The 27,080-nt window shown below is 38.6% G+C and overlaps 1 protein-coding gene across 4 annotated transcripts in view; it reads right to left on the bottom strand.

Annotated features, from left to right (window-relative positions):
- Positions 1 to 27,080, bottom strand: part of srgap3 (SLIT-ROBO Rho GTPase activating protein 3) — a 75,076-nt gene that overhangs the window by 42,153 nt on the left and 5,843 nt on the right. For all 4 annotated transcript variants that reach the window (XR_007035396.1, XM_047347512.1, XM_047347511.1 and 1 more), the window contains exons 2-3: positions 15,293 to 15,488; positions 3,467 to 3,629 (exon numbers count right to left, since the gene is read on the bottom strand). Coding sequence is in view for 3 of the 4 variants with exons in the window: in XM_047347512.1 (XP_047203468.1) it covers positions 3,467 to 3,629; positions 15,293 to 15,488 (359 nt within the window). In the remaining variant the exon portion in view is untranslated. The remainder of the gene's footprint in view (positions 1 to 3,466; positions 3,630 to 15,292; positions 15,489 to 27,080) is intronic.

Below are 27,080 nucleotides of genomic sequence, written 5' to 3'. Positions count from 1 at the left end.
TCAGTCTAGGAAAAACTAAATTTTCTGGTCTTATGAAACCAAAATACAGATTTTTGGCCTTAATTCATATTTTCATGTCTGGTGATAAATAGACACTGCTCATCACCTGGCTGACACCATCTATACTGTACAACATAGTGGTGGCAGCATCATACTGTGGGGATGTTCACGACGAGTCTGTATAGAGGATAAAATATCAGCATTCAAATGTAGATATTTTTCTTCTACAGAGTGCTCTAGAACTCACATTTATAAGAAGATCTGAGGCTGTCATTGCTGCCACAGATTCTTCAACAAAACATTACCCTATGGATGTAAACACCTAATTAACAAGCTTTTGGTAAAAAAAAATAAACATTAACATCTTTCTTAAAAGTTGTTTTGTGTGGTCATCATGGGATAATGTGTGTAGGTACGTGTAAACAAAAAAAAGAACACAATCTGGAAAATGTTCAGTTGTGTGAACAGTTTCTGGAGGCATTATACACTGCTCAAAAAAACAAAGGGAACACTTAAACAACACAATAAAACTCCAAGTAAATCAAACTTCTGTGAAATCAAACTGTCCTCTTAGGAAGCAACACTGATTGACAATCAATTTCACATGATGTTGTTCAAATGAAATAGACAACAGGGGGAAATCTTTGGTGATTAGCAAGACACTCAATAAAGGAGTGGTTCTGCAGGTGGGGACCACGGACCACTTCTCAGTACCTATGCTCTCCGGCTGATGTTTTGGTCACTTTTGAATGTTGGTGGTGCTTTCACACTCGTGGTAGCATGAGACGGACTCTACAACCCACACAAGTGGCTCAGGTAGTGCAGCTCATCCAGGATGGCACATCAATGCGAGATGTGGCAAGAAGGTTTGTTGTTTCTGTCAGCATAGTGTCCAGAGCCTGGAGGCGCTACCAGGAGACAGGCCAGTACACCAGGAGACGTGGAGGAGGCCGTAGGAGGGCAACAACCCAGCAGCAGGACCGCTACCTCTGCCTTTGCCAAGGAGGAACAGGAAGAGCACTGCCAGAGCCCTGCAAAATGACCTCCAGCAGGCCACAAATGTGCATGTGTCTGCACAAATGGTTAGAAATCGACTCCATGAAGATGGTATGAAGGCCCCAAATGGGGGTTGTGCTCACAGCCCAACACCGTGCAGGACGCTTGGCATTTGCCAGAGAACACCAGGATTGACAAATTCTCCACTGGTGCCCTGTGCTCTTCACAGATGAAAGCAGGTTCACACTGAGCACATGTGACAGACGTGACAGAGTCTGGAGACACCGTGGAGAGCGATCTGCTGCATGCAACATCCTTCAACATGACCGGTTTGGCAGTGGGTCAGTAATGGTGTGGGGTGGCATTTCTTTGGAGGGCTGCATGGCCCTTCATGTACTCGCCAGAGGTAACCTGACTGCCATTAGGTACCGAGATGAGATCCTCAGACCCCTTGTGAGACCATATGCTGGTGCGGTTGGCCCTGGGTTCCTCCTAATGCAGGACAATGCTAGACCTCATGTGGCTGGAGTGTGTCAGCAGTTCCTGCAAGATGAAGACATTGAAGCTATGGACCGGCCCGCCGGTTCCCCAGACCTGAATCCGACTGAGAACATCTAGGACATCATGTCTCACTCCATCCACCAACGTCACGTTGCATCACAGACTGTCCAGGAGTTGGCGGATGCTTTAGTCCAGGTCTGGGAGGAGATCCCTCAGGAGACCATCCGCCATCTCATCAGGAGCATGTCCAGGTGTTGTAGGGAGGTCATACAGACACATGGAGGCCACACACAATACTGAGCCTCATTTTGACTTGTTTTAAGGACATTACATCAAAGTTGGATCAGCCTGTAGTGTGTTTTTCCACTTTAATTTTGTGTGACTCCAAATCCAGGCCTCCATTGGTTAATAAATTTGATTTCCATTGATGATTTTTGTGTGATTTTGTTGTCAGCACATTCAACTTTGTACAGAACAACGTATTCAATGAGAATATTTCATTCATTCAGATCTAGGATGTGTTATCTGAGTGTTCCCTTTCTTTTTTTGAGCAGTGTACATTAGCACTGATGAAAATATGAAATTGGCACCAAAATGGTTAATGGTGGCGAAAACTAAATTTTTGTTTTAAATTACTTAATGCTGTGGCATATATCTGCCAACTAAAGCTGCAGCAGAGGCAGCCATTCATCCGTTCAAATATGAAAACAGACACCTAATGGGGCAGCTTGCTCAGAAAGGATTTAGTGTTTCTTCCTTTTCAGGTCAGGAAAAGGTGTTGACACACACATATCTAGTTTTAACCTACAGGAAAGCCTGCAAGGTGAAAACAGTGTTCTGGTGTTTGGATAAGCCCCAAGTTATTCCTGCTATGTGCTGACAGTCAGCCAGATGTTGCTCACACTCATAGGAGGTGTAGAGTTTGGGGTGATAAGGGCTCTAGGCACATTTTTTAATCCTGAATGGCTTTTAAGGCTCCATAGACCATGCAGCCGTCAGATATTTTACAAACATCAATTATGTGCAGTCTTTCAAACCTAAATCAACAAAACCAGACAAAAACAGTTCTGTATTGTTACAGTGATAGTCATGTTTACTTTTAAATGTCTGCAAAAAGGCTTAAATGTAATACAAACTCTACACATGGACCATTTTCTGTGTCCAGTTTTACAATAACATGGTTTCAGAATCACAAATAAACTGTTTTATCATTCCTGCAGCAAATTACTTATTTAATGTGATGCTAGAGTTTATTTCAGGGTGTAGACAAGCATTTCCCTTTACTCTGTCAGTCAGCTGTGTATGAAGGCTAAATAAATCCCTGTTAGAAAATCAAATAAAATACAAGTTTAAAATCCAGCTGTTTGTTATTTTAAACATAATAGTCAGTGATGACTTGGGGAGCAGAGGAGCATCTCCCCTCTTTTAATTTAAGAGAAAACTGTTTATAAAAACCTTTGCAACATGCTACAGCAGTTAGCAGGTCGGTTGGTAAAATAAAAAGCCTGTTGCACACTACCTACTGAAGCAGTCAAATGTTTAGCTTTAACTGTAAACCATGTCGTGCATTAGTATTACTAGGGGCTTGCAGCATCGTAAAGAATTTAAACGTCCTGCTAGCTGTCCCATTTAAGCTACTGTTCACCATCTCACTAACTGGTTACTTGGGGTACATGATCACCTGATGTACCCCACATACTTTGTACTTTGTACTCTGGTCGTTGCAGCATGCAATGTTGCAGTAAAGTCAACTTGTAAACTTGTTCATTATTTATTTAATGATAATAATTTTGGTTTTGTGAACTTTTCCATCTCACTGCGTGACATTGAGGGCCACAGTTGTACAGCAATAAAAACTTGAAATAAATAGTCCGTCAAAACTAAAAAACTGTGCTTTGTGTCTTTTTTGGTCCCAGTATTCGAACATTTTTGTGCAAACTAAGAGCGATGAGGTGACAGTTTCACTGACCTTCTTGAACAGGCGGATGACATCCTCGCTGATCTGAGCCAAGCGCACAATGACATTGTTGGTGTAGATGTCGCTGAGGGTGGCATGGTCTCGACTCTCACGTCTCGTCTGGTTCAGCAACAGATACCAGCAATTTACGGAGGAGAGCAAGTGCTGGTCTTTTCTGCAATAATAACAGCAACACAGGACTGTCAGAACATTTCTTGGAATCAAACCAAGAGTGACCATAGCATTCTTCTGCAGAACTGTGAATAATAAAACTCAGTAATATAAAATAACAACTTTCAGCAGGTTTTCTTAATTCCCAGATAGGAATGCCTGCCCTATCACTTCATCCCTCCTTTTTTCCCTGCAGTATTCACCGAACGGCAACATGGTTTGTAGAGGATACATTTTTGATGCTGGTGACGGTAATAATCCAGAGAGTCATGAGCACTTATTGCTACATAATCAGTTTAAACAGACTTTGCCTTGGGTGGTTTCAAATAGAAAGAGCAAGGTGCATTTATATCTACCCAGACAAATGCACACACAAACACAAGATCATTTCAAACCTGTCTGGACCATATCAAGGTTTTAATCAATCAAACAACCCGGCGGGAGGAGCATAGACAAAACAGGGCAAGGGGGGAAATGAGAGCAAAGGAGAAGGAGAACCAGGACAGGCTGGGGAATTTGGTTTCACTATGAGGAGAAATGGATAGGCAACACTAACATCAAAGGTATCCTCTTCAGAGAGCTTTCATAATGCTAATCACATTGATAAGTGCTGATAAGTGGAAACTATAGTGGTTTCACTATTATATCGAACTGAACAAAGATACAAAAAGCATATCATCCTAAGAGAGTCAGTGTAACTCAGACAAGGATTTTCTCTCTAGTGAATTTAATCTGTTCATTTATTCCTTAGCTAAAATGTGCTGTAATGGGCTGTGCTTATTTAATTTACAACTAGGAAAAAGTACATTTTAAGCAGCTACATTTTCATAAAGTGGTCAAAGCTTTCAACAGTCAACAATCAAATAATTTTAAAGTCCCATCCATCTATTTGCTAAATGTTTGTTTTATTAGTCAATAGTGGCCTTTATTTTTCAAAAGTAAGTAGACAGGAAATAGCATGGAGAGAGAGGGGGAAGGACATGCAGTAAATGACACCGGGCCGGGACCCGAACTCGCAACAGCCTGCGTCGAGGACTAAGGCCTTCGTACATGGGCCACGCCCCTAATCCCTACGCCACCAGCACTGCACCCATCTGTTTCTATACCAATTTATTTCTCACAAGGTCGTGAGGCACCTGGTGCCTACAAAACTGAAGAGTGTGGCCTGTGTGTGGATGATACGTATGAATTTACAAGCACAATACACCCGCTTTGATCTAAACCATTTCATTTCTTGCTCTGGCTATATGCTTTTCTGCTAAAAAGGAAACCTCTGTGCACCAACCCCTATTTTTATTCTTTAGTCTTTTGCAACTTCAGGTTTTCTTCCAGGATTTTCCTTTATTTAGCTTAATCCATTTTCCTCATCAACTCCAACCAGCTTTCCTGTCCCAGCTGAAAAAAACATCCCCCCCAGCCTGATCATGCCACCACCATGTTTCAACATGATGGTGTGTTTAGTGTGGTGTTCAGCGTTACGTTTCTATCACAATGTTTTGCATGTAGGCCAAAAAGTCAAAATTCGGTATATGCTGACCAGAGTATTTTTGTTCACATGTTTGCTGTGTCTCCCACATGGCTTGTGGCAAAATGCAAATGGGACTTCTTCTGGCTTTCGTTCAACAATGGCTTTCTTCTGGCCATAAAGATCAGATTTGTAGAGTGCTGAACTGAGAGTTGTCATGTCTTCTCCAACCTAAGTTTGGGTTCTCAGCAGCTCCTCCAGACTTACAAAGGGACTCTTGGCTGCTTCTCTGATTAATACTCTCGTTCTATGACCATATCTTAGTAGCTTTGCAGTTGTGCCATACTCCTTCCATTTTTCAGATGTTCAAGGTTTGGGATATTTTTTTGTAATCTAACCCTATTTTAAACTATCTTAAACTTTAAACATGACTTCCCTTCCTGTCTGCTGTATTTAGTGGTCTTCATGATGTTGTTTCTTTACTAAATGTTCTATGGCAAAACTCTGAGGCCTTCAGAGAACAGCTGGATTTTTACACAAATCACCCACAGGTGGGCTGTTTTTACTAATCAGGGTAGGCAGATGGTTGCTCTGGGTTTTATTTAGGGGTATCAGGGTTGCTCTGGACAAGATGCAGGGAACTCCAGTCACCAGTCAATCACTGGACAACAACGGACATACAATCTTGCACAAACACGACTAGGGACAATTTAGACTGAACAGCTATCTTAACAATAGTATTGTGGCCTGTAACAGGAAACCAGAACACATGCAGAGAACACACACAGGCCAACCCCATAAAGAAAGGCCCCTGCTAGGATCTGAACCCTAACTTCCTTCCTTGCTGCAAGGCAGAGATGATATTTGACACATCAATTAGAAGTGTCTTTGAGAATTTCAAGGTATATTTGAGGTATTTCAAAGTCTGGTTCAATTCTCTAAACAGATGTGACAGACTGGTTAAACATTTTAATGATTAATCAAGTTTAAACCGAAGATCCAAACCTTGCCCTAGATTAACATAAATACAATGACCAACTTAAATGAAACATCAAACTTTAAGACAATACAATTCCATTTATTTGTATAGCACCAATTCACAACATATGTTGTCTCTTATCCCACAAGTATGCTAAGGTTATATAAATATTGATTTATTTTTTAACCTTGTGATATTTCAGCATTGTACCCACTTAAAAGATATTTCTAAAACACTAAGTGTGTCTTTAGAGATGTGACTAAACCTTAATAAAACAAACAAGGATGCATGAGAACAGAGAATTTAACGATTATGGTGTCGAGATGACAAATAAAATAAGTTGAGGAATGAGAAAGCTTGAAATTTGGAGAGTGCAAGTGCTTCATATGGTGGCTGAAAGCTGTAAGGACATGAAAGAAACAGAGGACACAAAATCTGTTGTTCCCTCGATGCTGCCCTCATTTCACAGAAATTAGGAGCAGAGGGCCGTTTAATTAGGCCGAAGTGCTGTACCAGCAGCATCTCTGGGAGCCGAGTCTGTTAACATTGTACTAATTGTAGCTCTTTGGCTTGTTTTATGGCACTGAGACAGACTCTTTTCTATGTCTTCAGGGGACTGTCAATCACAAATGACAAACTGCAGCACAAATTCCTCCCCTTCTACTTTCCTCAATCTTCTCATAGAGGCCCTGCAGACTGCAGCCTCTCATAATAATGATATCACTAACAAGCAGAAAAGGTCAAACAATGAACTGAAAAGGTCTCCATCAAAGTTGAAGGGAAAGAAGGAGTTAAGAACAGTCTGGTTTCATCTATTGCGTCATCTGTTGTATTGCTGTATTCAGTTCACTTTACTCTGATACCCCTAAATAAAATGTAGAGCAATCGATTGCCTCCAGATGTTAACTAATTGTGTGTAATCATATCTCAGTATAAATACAGCTAAGCTTATAAAAGAACACACAGCACCATGAAGACCAGGAACACACTGGACAGTTATTTGAGAAAGTTGTGGAGAAGTTTAAAGCAGGGTTAGGCTATAAAACAATATGCCAAGCTTTGAACATCTCACACAGCCCTCTTCAGTTCTTCATTTGAAAATGAAAACAGTATGGCACAACTGAAAGTCTACCAAACCATTGCTATTCACCTAACTTACAAGCCAGGCAAGGAGAGCATCAGTCAGAGAAGCAACCAAGAGACGTATGGCAATCTGAATCTCAGCAGCTTCTCCAAGGTTGGATGGAGAAGTTGCAGAAAAGTCTACATGCAACATGCTATGTGTTGTAGAAAACTCATGGTGCACATCCCCCCTGAAGATACCATCCCCGCAGAGAAACAATATGTCACTGTGGCAGCATCACACTGTGAGGATGCTTGTCTTCATCACCTTTTCTTCTGGTCAGAGTTGATGGATGGGGCTAAACACCAGGCAAGGAAACCTGAGAAAGGGTGTTCTCAAGAAAGTGGCACTTAAGAAGCAGCTATAGCTACTATTGAATGGTTTAGATCAAAACACATGCCAATGTAAGAACGGCCCAGTCAAAGTCCAGACCTAAATCCAATTAAGAGCTGCATAAAATTCTCATAAAATACATTGCTACAAGTTTCTGGGTGTAACTTGACCAAATTTGTGGTACACATTCTTGTGCTTGGTACTTTATGATCGTTTTGGTCGTTTTTTTTAACAATATTTTCTGCACATTACATAAAAGGAGGAAAAAGCTTTGATCAATGTAGAATGATCCATACATATTTAAATTACCTTGATGAGAATTAAAACTGTAAGAAATGCGTGTGGTTAAACAAAGAGATGTGTGTGGTTGGAGAAAATCGCAATATTCTCTTCACACAAGGATAAAAACATATGCAGCTGCCTCCATAATGCATGCAACCAATATCAGTGAGCATCATAGAAAAGTGTCACTGCTTTAGTTATGGTTGTACTGAATTCCACCATCCAATCACCCAGAGCCTGTGATGTGTCTGAGCTAGGATTGCCAGAAAGAACTCTGTATTTATCAAACCAGGACTCAGCTCTGTGAAGCGTTTAATCCCTTCCATGCTGCCTTGCTTCCACTTCTCAATGAAACAATCGAAGAAAAGGGGAAAAAAAGAGACAATCAGCTTCCAAAGACAAGGGGGCACATGTGCTACTTTGGAAATCAAATTTGCTTTGGCTCTTTTTAAGAGATGCTTTATTATGCTACATTTCAATCTTTTTTTTTTGTAAAAAAAAAAAAAAAGAGTTCTGTCATTTGACATTGCACCGCCACAGAGTGTGGAGCACAACTGGCGAAGACAAGAGAAGGATTTGAAAAGATACAAAAAAACCATAAAAAGTTGCACTCCACCTGATCTATTCATTGTCTGTGAGCCGACTTCTGCCAGCTGGGCTTGTCAACCTGACAACAGCCAAGTACTGGCTCCTCTGTTCAAACAAACAAAGCCTGGTGAGATATAGCTCAACCTCTTACCCTTTGCCCTGCAGGCCACTAAGAATGGAGCAACACTTCAAGAAGGTAGTTACACGAAATGGGTATATAATGGTACAAGCCACTCGGTGTCACTGTTTCAAGCACTGTCCCACAGCAGCACACATAACTCTACAATATTGCATCATAACTAAAGAGGATAACAGCTCCAAGAGTCTCTTCAAACCAAAGAAAGCCACTATCTGATAAAAATAATGTACACAGCAACACCAATTTAGTGGGAAAAGGTGATTTTATATCAAAACAATACTCATGCATACTGGTGCTATAAAAAGGTCAAATACAATTTAAAATAAGTGTTCATCCAGTCACATTAGTTTGAGGGTTTTAATGATGCACTTGAACAATCCATTTCCTGGGTAGGCCATTTATAAAATTTATAACTTCAATATTTGTTTTAAAGTAGCACTGGTTAAACAACCTTGGATTTATTGAGAACTCTCTGTAATGCATGCATATAGTCTAAAACATAAATTGTAACTACACCCAAATGTCCCTTAGAAAGCTGAAATTCTGATCACCATTTCCATTTATCCCAAACTATGGATCTGTGCCAGGAAACTGAGCAGTTTAAAAAAAGTCAGATTCTACCAAAAGAAAGTGGTCCAAAATCCAGCCAGAATATGTCATATAAGTATGTTTATGGCTAAAAAGTGTGTGCTTATTCAGAAATTTACCAAGGACAATCTATTTAAGTATTAGTGGGTCTCTGTACGTATTGTAGCCTGTATGTATACGTTTGACTCTTGGATTACAGAAAATCCACAATAAATTTAAACTTGTGTACCTAATTCTTGTTTTTGAAACAAATTGGATGTCGTAAAATCATTTAACAAGGGGAAAAATAATGGTCCAAATGTCTCTTTCAAAAAACCAAATTTAATATGAAATCTTTACCGATGAGGATAGTATGTAAACTTCTGACCAGAACTGTATTTTAACACGTGTTGCATATTCACAATTCTGTCTGGTTTTCCCATTGAAGGACTATGGTGCAGCTAGACAGTACAAAAACTACAGCACAGGGCAGCTAAGTTATCCTAAAGTATTTGGTTTCACTGTTGCAAGGGAGGATAAGTGGGAAGAGCAAAATGATCCCTGGCTGGGTTTGCTGCGGTGTGGCTATAGCTGCAGTAGCTGTAAATCACAAGAGGCTACAGCTTGCTAATGAATCAGCAGTGGAAGCGTTCAGCCATCACACTTTAGGCTTGTATCCAGGACATATGCAAGTCCATCCCGGTTGGGCTGACTCTGCTGTGCTGTTGTATTGTTTTGTCCCTTTTAAAATATTTATTTGCTGAACATAAAAATACAGCTACAAGCACAAGAACAACAAAAACAGCTCCTGTATTTGGAAGGCTTTTAGGCAAAAGGATATTTCAAATTTGCCTTTAATGTACATTAAGACAGAGATAAAGTTTGATTAAAAAAAGCAATAAACTCAAGCAAAAAAAAACCTGAAAATTAAAATGCCAGATTTTAAGTCTTTGCACTTCTTTTCGATGATACATGCAGCTTGTTTGGGCTTTCTGCCAGCTAACTGTTCTAATTGGACAAACACAAGTGGTTTTCATGTCTGGGCCTATTTGGTGATTTTAGTGACTCATCATTATCTTAACTACTCTTAAGTGGAAAGTAAGCCGCAGAAAAGGGTTGGGTCACAGCTGATTACAAGCATCTAGGGTTCGCACAAGGTGAAAATTGTTTTGCATGTTCTATGTTGCTCATAAAAGCTCATATATAATAAGTGGAAATGAATCAGCTAATTTGAAGGAGATCGAAGTCATAATCCTGTAGAAAATTAGTGCCTGTTGTTAAATATATGCAATCGTGGCAAAAGTGTAGGGTAATCCAGGTCAATATGCACTGTTATCAAATGAAATACAATAGTTCTCCCCACATTTATGTTCAAAAGCTTTAAAATCATATTTGTTTTTCATTGCTGTAACATAAAACTGAAAAATCTTCTGCAGTTCTCTGAAAGTGATCTAGAGATATGACTTCTATTTTACCTTATTCTATCATCCAGCTCCTTATGGAGGAGTTTAGGAAAAGAGTTATTTTGTTGTTGCCATTTTCCGATCTGTTAAGATTAACATGCATTTTCTTTGATCTATGGTGTGTTCTCCTGTCTTTCCCATTTTGATGAGTTGCTGAGAAATGGTCCATTGTGTGACATCATATTTACAGTGCCTTGCAAAAATATTCATAATTCTTTCCTTTTGTGATGTTAAAACCATAAACTTCTTTGCATTTTATTGTTCTGTGATAGATCAACAGAAGGTAGTGCAGTACAGTGAAGGAGAAGGAAATGATACATGGCTTTATTTTTATTGTTAATAAAACCTTAAATGTGTGACATGCATTTGTTTATTTCCCCCCTGGGTCAATACTTCGTAAAGCTAGCTCTCACAGCAATTACTCTCAAGTGATTGATAGTACGCCTCTATCAGCTTTTGGACATCTAGAGACTAACATTATTTCCTGTTTTTCTTTTCAAAATAGCTCAAGCTCAGTTAGACCGGATGTGGAGTGTCTCAACAAATGTGGAATCTGAACAGCATTTTTCAAGTCTTGCCACAGGTTCTCAATTGAATCAGGGTATTCAATGAGGGCCCAAATCCATGAAACAGTTTTGTACTGATTTTTGTGTCAATTTTAATTGGAGATAGGCCTGGATTTATTTTTATGTTTATTTATAGGCTCATTGTCTTATTGGAAGGTGAACCAGTCTTGAGTCCTTCAGTGGTACATCTTATTGTTTTCCTTCAGTAAAGGCTTTCTTTTTTCCTTTCTTCAATAAATGCCAAATTTGTGGAGTGCACAACTAATCATCCTGTCCACAAATTCCTCTACCCAAGCTGTGGATCTCTGTAGCTCCTCCAAAGTTACCATGGGCCTTTTGGCTGCTCCTCTGATAAATGCTCTCCTCGCCCAGCTGTCAGTTTTTGTCATGTTTTAGTAGGCTTGCACAAACCCACTAAAACACTTGAAACTCTGATTACTTAAAAGTATCAATTTAAACATGTTTCAGTTGCAATTATTGCATAGCAATGTGTGGGCAGTGCCAATAATTAATGCCACCAGTGATTTTTGTAAAAACAAATACCATGGGATGTTTTCCACAATGTACTCAAATTAAAAGCTACATTTTCCACATTTTCTAGTGTAGAAGCAGCTGTGAGATGTAATTTGAAAATGTGGGTGTGTCAGTGTATATATTATATATTTATATATATTTGTGAAGATCCTCATATTAAGATCTGACATCTTGGCTTCAGAAAGTTTTATTTAAACATGTTACATGTTAAGGTTATAGGTGTAGCTTTCTGACAAGTGTCCCTTGCTGATTTGAAAAGGTCATTTTGCCGACTCCAAAGGTTACACTACAGTAATGCATTAGCTGCAGCATATTTACAATAAGTCAAGCCTTTTTCTCCTTTCAAACCATTTGGGATCAATTATCCCAGTACATCACTGTGAATTTCACACAAGCAGCGGTAGTCTGCTTGTAATTTCTTTGTGCATGAGCTCAAAAAGGATGAACAGAAAGTCAGCAGACAGATGTTCCGTTGTCAGATGAGTTTACATCTGCATCAGCATGCTTTTGGCAAGAACAGATGTCAGGGCTCTGGGTGCCAAAGAGAAAAGACCAACACAAGCTCATTAAAACAGCATCAATGAGTGCATAGGATGCACTGTTGCATGTTGCAGGTGTGGCATCCATATGTGCAAAACTATAATTGATGCAAAGGTTTTTTTTTAGAATACATGCACTTCTATAATATTTAGCAGAACAAATTCTGCACAAAGTCCAAACTATAGTCTGTATTAGCCAGTCCAGATCTGTCTCATCTTAAAAATCTATGCTACATCATGAGAAGCAGAATCAGAAACCACAACCACACACTGCTGAGTAGTTAAAAGCTGGCTTTATGCAAACAAATGGACACAGGTTCTCCTTGCAAAACTGCAACAGTTAGTGTTCTCAGTTCCCTAATGATTAAACGTGTGATTCAAAGGAAGTGTGGTGTAACACAGTGGTAAAGATCCTTGATCTGTCAGTTTTTCTGAATTTCTAACATTAAATTTAAGATCATATATGTTCATATATTTGAGATATGATGTAGACAGTTGGAGAAACTGAAAAGTCTTTTTATTGAACCACTGACCATTTTTAAACTATAAGCTACAGGAGAAATGAAAAAATGCAAATGTTTCATATAACTTTTCAGCTTTTTGTCATTGAGACTATATTCTTCTTAATCAAGTTTATGAAATTATGCATTTGTCCGATATTAATTGAAATCAACTAGGCTCAGGTGATTTTTTTTAAAAAGGTGTATTTTCTGTTTGCTTTTTTTGTTTCTGTTAGGAAATATTTAGATGTTAAAGTAAAGCACCATTTTCAAATATCCAATTTTTCTGTGACTTTTTTTAACCAGTCAGTCAGTCAGTCATTTTCTACTGCTTATTCCATAGTGGGTCGCGGGGGAGCTGAGCTGGTGCCTATCTCCAGCAGTCTTTTTTTAACCACCCTACTAATAATTACTATGGTACATCTGTAACTCTATTAACTGTGCTCCAGAAAGTCAGATAAACAATGCCTCTTCACATTAAGGAAGTTTATGAGCACATACAGTCCTGCTGCATTAATTTATGCTGGAGAAGATTCGGGTCTGAGAACTGCTGACAATTCACAGCTGGGCTGGTGCTCCCTTTACCAGACGTAGCTAAGCTCTCCTGCTTGCCGTAGGAAGTCAATTTGGAGAGCAGCGGAATTTAATTTCATGCCCTGCATGAGCCATGTAGCTGTGAGTTGGTGGGAAATTTTGGACAACTTATGCCAAATTTCTTTACTGGCAAATGTAGTCTTTTCAGAGCTGTTCACTGTAAATGGGTCGAGTCTTAGAAGAACAGATTTAAGCCACATTACATTCAGTAGTTGTTTTTACCCACTGATGGCTTCGTATTACTAATTTATCCGTTTGTACGTTACATTAAAATATAAGGGAATAATATACAGAACAATTTTATTTTCTGAACTATGTAAACTTTCTAAAGGTTTGTTACTGCTTTGCACGTTAGCCCACGTTAGCAATTATGCTGCTAACATCACTTTACCACTTAGAAACCCATTCTGTCCTCCACTACCTTGGCAGCGCCGGCTTCAGGCATTGCTGTTTCAGCGCCTTGAGCCAGCTTCTCGAATTGATAAGGCTTAGGCCCGCTGGGAGCTAAAAATCCTGCACCTCAAAAGACTGATCTGTGCCGAAACTACCAGCATCACTCTGCTCACTCTCCATGCTTCAACATGACAAATTAAGCTAGCTGCCACTTTTCATCCTCCTGACCACCCCCTCACTTAACCCCCTCCGCTCATCCCCACACCTAGCCGTGCCCCTCATAGTCTCTTGGCACTGCCCACTTTGGTGGCATTTTTTTAAATTTCTCTAGGAGCGGAGTTATGCTTTTACATCAGGTCTGTTCCACTTTAAGTCAGGGGTTATTTCCAAGAGATGTATCGGGAATCGGCTGTGGACCAGAATTGACTGATTTTCAGCTTGATCAGTCCTGACCAGTGACCAGCCAATCAGAACCTAAAACATTGGATATTTTTCCCATATAAGTGAATGCACCATATCGAAGCACCACAAGGTCACACTGATGACCAGACTCTTTGGTGTGAATGTTGTTGCTAAGTAAAAAAGACTAAAAGTTAAATAATTTTAAAATAAGTGAAGTCTGAGGAAGCACAGAGATGCAAGAAGTAGTTTGAAAAGGAACTATATTTTCCACATATATGTGGAAAAGATATGTAGCAATGTCCTGTGATTCGTTCAGGCTGTAAAAGAGCAACACTTTTATCAGATTACATTTAGGCTAAACAGAGTTTTATCCTTTTGAGCTTCCAACCACTGCCTATAACAGAACTTGCTGGATTTGGAGATGTTGGTAGTCTTTTGGGAAACTCAGAGCGAAGGTATGAATGTACTGTACATTGTCAGGGGGAGACGCACATAGAGAATGCTGTTTTAGTAATGCTAGCTGTGTTAACCATAATTATCCCTGATATAAGATGGTAAAGTATATATGAAAAGCAAAATCATATAATCAAATAATTGTAAAACCCGGTGTTGCCTCTGATAATTGTGACGGCTCACAGGAGAATAGTTTCAAAATAAGATTTTCAAAGCTGCTTTTATATCTTCTTACTATAGCTCTCAAAGAGGAATCTGAATCAGCTACAATCAGCACATCAAAGCTTGTCAAAAACTGGAAATCAGAAATTGGCCACAAAATGATCATCAGTCTCTATTATAAACTATCACTATTATTACATCTATTATTTACCCTCAGACCTTCCATGTTCTTACTCTGAAAGTCCAGGATATGTTAGAAATATCTTATGTGTTTTCATTGTTGTAGGAACCTATTTCTCTCTTCACTATGACTAGAAAGACAGCCACAGGTTGTAAACACCCAGGTCTTTCCAAATAGAGTTTAAAACACATCGAAGCCCACTGTGATTTCTGTTCAGAGTGAAAAGAAAGGAAACAAGTTTCTAGAAACAGGCTTAATTTGCACACAGACAAAGCACTGTTTCATTAAATGCTGTTAAATACAAGATGTGACAAAGCTTTGATATTCCATCAGATGCACAAACAGAGTTTGCTGTGATAATGCCAGCCGTAACATGTTCTGTATGCAGGGAGGGAAAAACTTACTTAAACTGTTGGTGTTCCCTAGAACTGCGGATCTTGGAGGAGAACCTCTCAGCCAGTTTGTCCAAGCTGCGAGAGTATTCCAGTTCAATCTCTACTTTGCGTCGGAAGAACTCCTGAAGGTCCTGCAGCAGCTGTATACGAGACTCCGACTGCTGCTCCAAGCATTTGAACTGCTCCACAAGCTGGTTACGGATCTCTGTTGATTATAAAACAACAGAAAATTACATTATCAGACAATTTAAGCTAAAAGAATGGCACTGATCATTAAAGCAATTCCTAAAGTCTGTGTTAAAAAGGAAATTAGTTTCCAAAACATATTTAGATGATATTACGAAGTAAAGTGAAACAGATTTATGCAATTAAACATGTGCAAGATGCAAGATTAGTACGTAGATAAAATGTATTGATATAGCAGTTTTTAACCAGTAAAAAACACAAAGTGCTACATGGAAAAAACAAAGTAATCAAACAAAAAAACAAACAAAATAATACAAGAGATAAAATATATAAAATGGGTCCTAAAACAAACATACACTATATAACAGTGTGAAGCAATCAAAAGTTATAAAATCAACCCAATTAGTAATCAAAAGACTGCCTTGTAAACAATTAAATGGAATCAAGAAAATAGAAGTATGTGGGCAACACATTCCACAACCTGAGGGCCGCAGCTTCAAAAGATTTGCCTTTTTTGGTCATAGTAGACATGAGGTCAGAGATGTAAACCGTAGCAGATCAACATAATGCTTTAAAAGGGAGGACTAGTTTTAAAAATGGATTCAAAAATGTGACAGCTACAGGTACAAAGTGACTAAGATGGGTGAAATAGGCTTTCCTGTGTTCATTAATAGCCTTTCAGCAGTGTTCTAGACTGATAGAAGGGCTTCCTCTTATTTAAACAGAATACAGAATAATGCTGTTAAAATAGCCCAGGTTTTAAAGGCTAAAGTGTGAATGATCAGACTGGCAGTGTTTAGGTGCAACAGAAAGGGGTTCGGTCTTTTCAGCATTAAACTGCAGGTAGTTGCTACATAACCACACAAACCATTCCTGCCCTGCAGTGGACTTAAATGAGTAATAAAGCTGAACATCATCTGCATAAAGGATGTAAGAAACATCAAGGGGAAGGATGCATTAACCGAACAGAACATGTCCCAATATTAAACCCTGTGATACTCCACATAACAGACTTCTTTATTAAGAGATGATCTGGTCTATAGATTCTGCCAGAAAGATCCTGGCCAGATACTCTGACCGTATTGCACCGACTGTCAATCAAATAAAGAACAAGCAGTACCAGAACTCGAAGCCCGTTCAAGTAAGCTGTCATCAACATGTTACTGAAAACTTGGTTTGGTTGTTTCCAGTGTGTGGTGTTTATGGAAACTAGACTGAAATCTGTCTAAAATCTTTTATTTTTTTCAAATAAAAACAGAAGTTGTTCTGCTACTACATTTTCGTTAATATTTGGAAAAAGAGGAGTTTGGACATGGGTCTGTAAGCTGTGTGTATCAAAACTGTACTTTGTTAATTACAGTTCACAGCATGCTTTAAAGGTCAGGGGAACACACCGGTTAAAATAAACTGCTGCATATCTCTACAATACAAGAGATATTTAAGGCAGATACATTTTTAAACAGTGTTGAGACAACTGGAAGGTGTTGGTTTATTAAGCTGAGTTTAGATATTGTCTAGTGTCACTGGTTTGAACGCAGGTAATAAACGGTTAAAAGGCTGAATCTGCTTAGATAAGGTTGACGCAATTTGAAGAAATATACATGATTAAAAACAGTAAACTGCAAGGTCAATTTTGGTCTTCAGTATCAAAGACATAATCGTCAAAAACAGTCCTCTTAAAGTAAAGATGGAAACTGGGCTCCATGTCAAGCCAGTAGAATGACCTGCATCAATGACTTCTCATAAATGTCCACACTGTGGATTTACAGTGAGATGAGACTGAACTAATGAGAAGGTAATACACTCCCACACTCGGAAAAGAAGACAAGTCACATTTCTCTTCAAAAGGAACCTGACACTAGCAGGCAGAGCAAGGATCCTTCATGCCCGTGGGATCCACGAGCGCAACCTGATTCCACTTTATAGTGCTGTCATCAGCAGCTACAATACCTCAACTCATGAACAGAGACAGACCTATCCGCAGAGCAACAAAAAAAGAGAACGATCAGGAGAATCTACCAGAGACAGCGGTGCCAGTTCACAGAAGGAAGGAAGACCAGAGGACTGATATGAGCTTATTAGTTAAATGGTACAATTGAATAAAGTTTAAAGATACATGCATTAACAGTTGTTCTCTTCTTTTAAATCTCCCTTTTGTCGTTCAATTCACATTAGCCAGCAGATTTTCACACAAAAACAGTTTGCTATTGTCAATGTTGACAATGAAAGATGGGAACTAGGGAAACAGCAACAATGAAGAACCCAACAATGAAGGGACAGAAAACAGGAACCTAAATACAACAAACTACATGGATAACATGTGGGTGCAATTACTAGAACACAAACAGGTGCGGATCATGACAGCTACAATCTCTACCGGAAACATCTTTCAAACTAACTTTGTGCCCTAAGCTCAACCATCTTTTGTTGTTATGTTAACATCGCCAATAGAAATTTGAACTTCATAATGAGAGTCACAGCATGTTGCGACACCCTTCTGTTGCAACATGAGTCACTGCAAGTAATAACCTCGGGAAGAACAAGAACAGGGTGATTTCTGGGCAGACTGTGTTTTCATGCTGTTTAGGGTGTAATTTGGTCACAGCCAAGCCTTCATCATAGATATGTGATGAGGAAACGGTGCTGTTGTACAGCAGCGGCCTCTGTAATGTCGTGCCGCCTGGCCTCAGCCATAAATGCTGTACTTCACTCTGTGGTTAACCGTTGTTCCCGAACACCTCTATATCCATGGGCCTCCTTTTCTCTTCACCATCTCAAGGAGTTGACGGCTCAGTATAAAGTGGCGGCTCGGAACCAGACACCACTTCACTACTCCAGTCCTTTTAGGACTTGTGGTGCCGCTGTGTTCCCTGTTTTTTTTGTTCTTTTTTTCAAGAGAAAGGCAAAGCAGGCAAGCAAAGAGGACCGCCTGAGGAAAATGTGACACCGATGTGCATGAGTGACAGGATTTACTTCTGAAAACATTTTTTCTGAAAAGGCAGCTGAACCACGAGCTGAAGTCTCACTTTTAAAAGCTGCAATTGAAGAAAGAAATAGGTCACACACACACAGACAGACACACACACACACACATACTAGAAGTGTTCCCGTCCCTCCCAGAGACCATGAGCTATTGAAGAATTATTCCCCAGCTATTTCCAGCCCTCCAAGAAGCCTCATTCACTGCAGTTTATTCAAAGAGAGCGACCCCTCTGCTCAGTCTTTGAAGAGAAGAAATGTTGTGAATGTGTGTCTGTGGTTAAATTGATTATGCATGTTTATCTTGTTGAACGCCATCAAAGCAGGTTCTTTCATTCTTATTGCCCATTCACAGAGAAAAGATTTACTGCTTTTCTTAATGGTCTCTGCAAAGAAAATTAACAAGTAAATTCAACAAGGCTAATGTAAATGCAGCTGTCAAAAAAATGTTGATTTATTGTAAATGAAGTGTTTTATTGTATCTACATAGTTTGACCCTATGTTTTATGTTCTCTTAAAAGAGTGACCCTACGTTGGGTGTCTTGTTTTTATATTGAAATAATCATGTTTAGAAAAAATATTATCTTGACATGAATATTTTATCTTTATAAAACACAGAGATTTTACCATTTTGCTGAGAGAGACAGCTCTGTTTCTTTGAAAATAGCTGTTTTTATTTTGCTGTAACCATTTTCTTGTTAAGATAAATCTTTTTTTAGTTTAAAAAAAAAAATGACCAAAAGTAGCTTGTTATTTATAGTTCTTAATGGTATATCATGAAACTTGGACAAGGAGAGCTCCACCAACACATGATTTACTTTTGGGATTATTAAAACATGTTTTAATTTTAATTTTAATTTGAGTTAAGGAGAAGTTGGAATGGGCTAAATTTCATATCGGTAGGTCAAAGTAAAAAAAGAAAATCAGTTGGAAATTGGCCACAAATTTCTGAGTCATCCATCTCTTCCTAAAATATCTTGGTTATTTGTAGCAGCTCGTGTAAGATTAGCATTTCAAACAGTGATTCTGGTTATTCTATCAAAGAAGTGTCAGGAAAATCCTCACACCTCCAGTTTGGAATGGGATTATCTGGGCAATCAACCAAAAACATGACTCCTCAAACTCATCATGAGTAAGTTAAGCCTTTAATGTTTCTGCTTTGTTGAATCTTGTCATCTCCAAGCAGCGATCCAGCCATCTGCTCTGTTTTTGTGTGGGTTCTGTTCTTTAATAGAGCCAGGGAAGGATAGAGACAGGCAAAGAACCAGGATGTGACAAGAAGCTGATTGTGGGTGGGGGCACAGGAACATCTGAAATATGAACAGTCTAGTGGAATCACAAATGAGGAATGCACTCCTTTTGGATAAATTTGCCTTTTACAACATTTGTAACAACCTAATTATAATTAGGCCAGCACACAATACAGAGACAGACTGATGTTTCATTTGTGCTTGTGTACCCGAGCGTGATCTGGATCTTTTCTGAAACAAAAGCGCTGCTCTCTAATATGGAACTACTATTATATATTTTATATTGCTCCCCATTTTAAAATACCACTTATGATAAGTTTGATATACTAAACACCAAAAAGATATGTCAGATGAACTGTAATCTTTAGAACTGTAATCAAAAGAAACAGCAATTCAAATATCAGGCATTTATGAAACACAGAAACATTTTTGCGTCGGTTTGAGCATAATATACGCATGAACACTACTTATCTGGTCACACCTGCAAGATGTAATACTTCCCAGTTCATCATCTCTAGTATATTTTTACTTCAACAAAAGTCTACACGAAACAATAAAAAGTTCTTGTAGCATTTTACTTTGCACACTTTTGTGCAGCAATCGTCTGGTTGAGAGAATCTGCATTAGAGAATTCCTTTGGCCGATCCGCCTGACTTCCTGTTGGCTCCCCAGCAAGAGAATGGCAACAAAATTATTACCAGATGCAGTACTTCAGTGCTTTTCAAGTTTTTAATCGGAGCTGCCTCGAGAGTGGTGTCGGCACAGTAGTTAACACTCTGACTTACTGAAGGTCAGAGGTTCAAGCCCCAGAACCTTTCTGCTAGCCACTAACTTCGGGGGAATTACATTTTGACTGATCTTGCCTTCCTAACAAGCTGTGATAAACTAAACAAGAATTTCCCCTATTGGTTCAATACAATTAATCTAATCGAAAGTTAATTAAATGTGGATCAAATGCAGATTTGTGGTTCTCTGTGAATATTGTTTTTTGGTGTCTTATCAGGCTTTGATGAGCAAAAGTTAGTTTTCAGCTGTATGAAAGCCTTGCAAAAGTATGCATAGCATTTATGTAAGGGTTTTCACATTATGTCACAGTACAACTATAGGCTTAAATGTAATTCATTGATAAAACATAAATATGCATTGACCTGAACGGTTTCCATTGTAGCTCTGACTGTATGTTTAGTATTGCTATCTAGCTGTAAGGTGAAGCTCCACCTCAGTTTCAAATCTTTTGTAGCCTCTAAATAATTTCTTCCAGTATTTCCCTATTTAGTTCCATTCATCTTCCCATTAACTTTGTCCAGCTTCCTGCCCCCCACAGCATGATGCTGCCACCATCATTTTTCACATTAGGGAGTGTTCAGGGTTATCAGGATCCAGTGTTAGTTTTCCTCCACAAACAGCATTTTGCCTTAAGCTTAAAATTGACCAACAAATTCAATTCTGGTGTCATCTGACCAAAGTACTTTCTTTCACATGTTAGCTATGTCCCTTACATACAGCAAACTTTAAACATGACTTCTTATTGCTGTCTTTTAACAACAGTTTTACTCTTGTCACATAAAAGAATGCCGGATTTGTGGAATACACAACTAAAAACTGTCTTGTAAAGAGACTCTCCCACCTGAGCTATGGATCTCTGCAGCTCCTCCAGAATTACCATGGGCCTCTTGACTGCCACTCTAACTATTGCTCTCCTTTCCAATTGAGGTGGACTGCTTAGGGACATGTGTGGAGCTCACTAAGGGTAACTAACCAAGAAGTCACTAAGGTTTTTCGTTGTGTTCTTCTGAACTAAGAACTTATTTTCTCTAATAAACCTCGTTACAAAACGGCTGTATTTAGACTGAGATTAAATTACACACAGGTGGATTTTGTTTACACATAAAGCAACTGTTAAAGAAAATTGGGTGCACTGGATTTTACTTAAGGGTATCAGAGTAAAGAGGGCTAAATACAAACCCATGCCAAAAATATTAAGACTTTTATTGGTGAAAATGGTTTAAAAACATGCATATATTTATTTCCACTTTATGATGATATGCTACTTTCTGTTGGGGCTAACGAGTAAAATAACAGTAAATAAACTGAAGTTTGTGGTTGTTAAAAAAAGCAAAAACATTTGAAGCAATATTAATTTTTTTGCAAGGCCCTAAATTCCTGAATCACTGACATAACAAACATTGAACCAAAGAGGTTTCAATGGATGCTTTATTTCTACCATATTAAAATCCATTCATGCCCACAATGCATCAGCATCTGTTTGCATGTGAAATCCCAAACTATCTTGTCTTATTTAGTAAATATGGTCCCAATTATTGGTCAAAAACAAGATGTTCCTTGCTTACAGAAAAATTAAAAAAGCTGTTTATCCAAAGTCAGTTGAGGATATCATGTGCTTGGTTTCAACAATTTTCTCAGCAGCTTAATTTGCCTTTTAAGAAGACCATGTAGCATTTCTTGCAGAGCAATATGTCTTGTATTGATAAATTAAAGTATAAAATCTTCTACATGCAGATAACTGCAGTCAGGAGTAGCATTCGAAGTGTCACCATGTCACTGTGCAGTAAGAGGAACACACAAAATACAGACAAAAGCAACTATGAGCCAAATTTCTCCAACCTAATCCCCAACTCCAGCTCTGCAGCATTTCATTTATATGCTTCAGAGCCAAATTTCTGTGAAAAGAAGACACAGAGAAGAATCCGCCCTTATCTGGACCTCAATTCAAGTCCCAGTTGCTGAACAAATTCCCCCGCTTCTCTGTTCTGCTTTAATCCTATAATGATTACCACAATTTTGGATTCATTGGGCCACGCAGTTGATGTCGCTGCAAGTTCTTCGCTTGTCTCTATCTGACACGGTCCCTCTTTAGCCCAGACTGTTGCAGCACATGTGCTCAAAGATAAGAGAACCTTAGATGAGCCCAATCAATAACTTGGTAGAGATGAACCGGTGGAGCGTCTTAGAGCAAGATGTCAGCTGTCAGTTTCTGTGTTGGTCTTCCTAATTATCAGCTGGTTTATTGGATTTTCCACTGGATGTTCTGTCCGCTAAACTAAAAATCAATCTGGACTGAAAGAAAAGAACCAACAGATCAGACTGACTTGTACATTATTTTGAACAGCCTCAAGCTTTTCTCTCTTAGCCCCTCTTTCTGTGGAAACTGAATACTACCAAGGCAAATGGTATCGACTGCAACAATAAAAAACAGCTTGAAAAACAATGAGACAGCTCGTTTACGTCTGTAAACAATATTAATGACAACAAATGGAGATGATAAAGTCCTGTTTTGTTGTAAAATGTAAAAGAATCCTTTCAGATAGTTCCCTGAGTCATTTCATCACTATATGTGGGGAAATCCAGGCATAGGCTGAAGAATGACACCCAGCTTTCAAGCATTTGCTGCAGCCAGCATCTAGCTACGCAGGATCCGACTACGAGGTGTCTCCATGGCAACATGGGCGTAAACCAGTCTCAGACGAGAAGCCAATGGGTGGAAGGGGTTAAATCCGGTGGACGTGGATAGGTTGCGTGTGCTGGACATAGAAAGATGGTGCTGATTTAGGTTTATCACAATGCAAAGTAAAACAGTTTTTCCCCCTAAACAGCATTGACTGCACAGATTTACAATAAAATACCACTTTGCATACAGCAGAATAGAGACAATAAATGCTTTAGGGGTTAAGTATATATTTTTTATTAGTGTGAGCATCTGAAACACCAAACTGAAACAAGGACAGGAAGAAAATAACAGAAGAGCCACCACTGCCATTGCAGTGCACAGTAATTTCAGCAATAATCTGGTTTCAGTTAAGTTGGAGAATTATATTCTAACATTAGAATAAGAACCCAACACCCAACACAACCCACTCTCTTGATAATTTGGTTAATCCTTTCCTGAGTGTTTTCCCTTTTTTTATGCCTCTATTGGTAAAACCATGCAGATTGATGCTGTTGGTCTCGAAAGTCAACCAAACTTAAAATGCGCCTACCATAAAAAAATGCAATCAATACCAAATTTAAAGCAAGATAATAAAGAATTTTCTAAAAACTACAGAGTAAAAAGCTATGGTTTTGTTCTTCTGAGACTGTGCCACTTTTGATCTTGTTTCTATACTCAGTGGTGTACAAGAGGGATTTGTGAGCTGCAAATAGGTGAACTGTTTAATTATCTAAAGTCTTCTGTGGGACATGCTAAGAAAAGGTTGATCTAGCAGTTCTGCAGCTTAAAATATTACCACTTAATAAATTTCTTCATCAGAGAGTGAGCTTTGAGAGACTTTATGCAGTTTTCTTGTATTATTGCTGAGCCATCTTGTTTCATCTGTTGCTACGGTTACAGGGCCTTTATGTTCTCTTAAAAGATTTGAATCCGAACAAATCAGCAGTGTTTTCAAGGGCAGTTTTATCATCTTTTTACTTTAAGGGTAAGCATGAAGAGCAGCAACCTCTCCGTGGGGAACTACTGGCAAATTGGAAATACTATTTTACAAATTAAAGTTGCGTTGCAAATATCTTTTTCCAACCTTGGGATGCTGGCAGCATGTAATGTGATCTATCCTCAGCAACATCTCTGTTAAAAACCACTGAGCGTGCTCATTACAATAATTGTCTGCCTGAATGGCAATCAGTTTTAAACTACTACTTTTCTGCCTTCTTCTAGAAGCTAGCTGTGCTAATGCCAGTTTGCATGTAAACAGCAACAGTAGATGAAGATTCGGTTTCAGCTGAACTTAGCTGTTAGCATCTCCTTTTGATAAAAAAATATCATGTTGAACAAATCAGTAGAGTTTTACCAGTTAGTTTTATCTTCTTATATTGTTAAAATTTCTGTCCAGTGTTATCAACAAAAAATGTCCTGTCCAAAATGTCTCAAGCACAGATTAGGTGTTTAGCTTTTCAGTCTCAGTCACCAATACTGATGCAACGTCCGAAGCAATGGATGATCAAAGTTTTAACTGCTGCTTTTCTAAGTTACTGAAGCAGCCAACTGTGCTACAGTGCAAATGCTAACTTGTACATGAACAGGAACAACAAGTGGAGATTATTTTGGACGGAACTTTTTACTGCCACCTTTGCTTATAACAAAGTTGGTGCTTTTCAAAGGCAAACAAAGTGTTGCAGTCTTTTAGGTACCATGTGAACTTTAATGTATGGCATTAAATACTTCAACATCACAATACTGGTGGGTTTTGCCTCCTCACTTCTTGTGTTAACAACTCACATGACACAAAAAAAAAGTTAATAAGACCTGAGAAAAAAAAATGTATGTTAGGCTGCTGTAGCTCTGTTATGTGTGGTTCAACAGGAAACAATTCTGTTTAAAAGGCTCTAACTTTCAGCTCCTCCAAAAAAGTGTTACCTTTAAGACACACTCTTTAGGTGACACTCTTTGTCTTATCACACCTTTATCACTTTCAGAACTCTATTGTTCAGTGTTATTACAAATGTTCCTGTTGTAAAACAGAAAGATAGCATCAGATATTCATGAGTGTTGGATGGTGCAAATATCAGATATTTTTAGTTTTCTTACTTACAATACAGCTGTGGCTCTCAAAGAGAAACAGAGAGAGTGCTATTTTGGATTTTACAGATCCTTTACAGGTTTAAACAAAAAAAAGTGTAAAACTGCCTGTAATTCATTTTTTCACAGTACACTAAAGCCTATTTCCGGACTGGGGCAAAAATCAACACTTTTACAGAAAAATGCCACTTAAAATTTGTTGCAAAAAATCAAATGTCTTAAATGATAAGTGAACACTTGCACTGACTGACACTGAATAACCACGAGAATGAAGCTGTTTGTTTGCCTTAAAAGGGCTTTTGTTAAATTTATTGATGCCAACACATGAATTGAGGAACTATTCAAAGACTGATAAATGATAAACAACAACCGACAGTTTCATGAAAGGCTGATTATATCTACACAAGTTGTGAAACAGACAGAACAAAGCCTCTGTTAATCTAGGCGGAGCTGGATCCAGCATGCTGAGCAGTAAGAGACCCAATAAAAGCCGATTCTAAACTCTGAAGCAAAACTCCAAGATGAGAGAGTGGGATGATACCATACACAAGCACTGGTTTCCAAAGCTTTAACCTGCTGGCCAATTTGAATTTCCATTTTATATAAGTGTTTATAAGAACAACTTCCATCCATTTATACATTGTCTATACGCACTTATTCTTGCACGGTTGTGGGGGGCTGGTCCATATCTCCAGCTGTCATTGGGCAAGAGGCAGGGTGCACCCTAGACAGGTCACCAGTCCTTCACAGGGCAACACAGAGACACACCAGACAGACAACTGTGCACTTACACTCTTACACCTAACGACATCAATTGTGGTTTTGGACTGTGGGAGGAAGTCAGAGTGTGGAGACAATGAAGAACATTAAAAATATTTTTTTTAAAACCTTCCTAGTGTAAAAGGTCATTAACTATTTATATATGGAGCAACAAAACATATCACAGTGTGTGTAAGAGAAGAGTTTTATGAGGTAAAGAACGAGCGTGGAGCTACCATTGGCTGCTGGTGACCTGAAGATGTTTTCAGAGATGAACCCTGAATAAATCCGGAGAGACACACAACCATGCACACACCCATTCACACCTAAGGGCAATTCAGAGACCAAACAACCTAACAGTCATGTTCTTGGACTGTGAGAGGAAGCCGGAGTACCCAGAGAGAACCCACACATGCATGGGGAGAACATGTACACTCCATGCAGAAAGACCCCTGGCTATATTTTTTAACTATAGAAATAATAACCAATAAAGGTTTTAGCATTTTTAACCTTTTTTTTTGGGAATTTCCACAGCAGAATGACACTAAAAATACCAATAATCTTTTTTCAGATCTATTTAACTTGTCATTAGGTTGAAAACTGTGGGGAGTTTTTTTACATTATTTTCCGCAAATATCAACATCCCATAGAAAAAAACAATTTTCTATCCTCCTATTGCAAAGGTTTTGTGCTTTCTTTATTTTAAAACATAAAACATGAATAAAATGGTGGTTCTTTCAAAATGACAACAAACTTCATATATTAGTTATTTTTCTTTTATTCAAAAGGTCAGGTCAGTAAAAACGTTTTGTTTACCCGGACTGAGGGAAAAATGGGTCTGAAGTTGCAGACTGCTGGGTTAGATCTACCCCCGAGCAGTCATTATTATAAGTCGGTATATGTTCCTATTCTAATGATTAGCCATAAAAACACGTAGTTAAGAAAAGTAAAATAGGAAAAAAAAAAATTTGAATTTAGAAAAATAGGAAATGGAGGAAGAAATTGATTTCAAAGCGTCCTAATCAAGCTACTAATAAAGCCCTTAAGAGAGTGAGTCTTCACAAGAACAAATCAAGGTAATCAATCTTTTTAT

This window comes from Girardinichthys multiradiatus, chromosome 20 (assembly GCF_021462225.1).
Source record: "Girardinichthys multiradiatus isolate DD_20200921_A chromosome 20, DD_fGirMul_XY1, whole genome shotgun sequence".
Taxonomy (NCBI): Eukaryota; Metazoa; Chordata; class Actinopteri; order Cyprinodontiformes; family Goodeidae; genus Girardinichthys; species Girardinichthys multiradiatus.
This window is presented reverse-complemented; position numbering and strand designations above follow the sequence as displayed.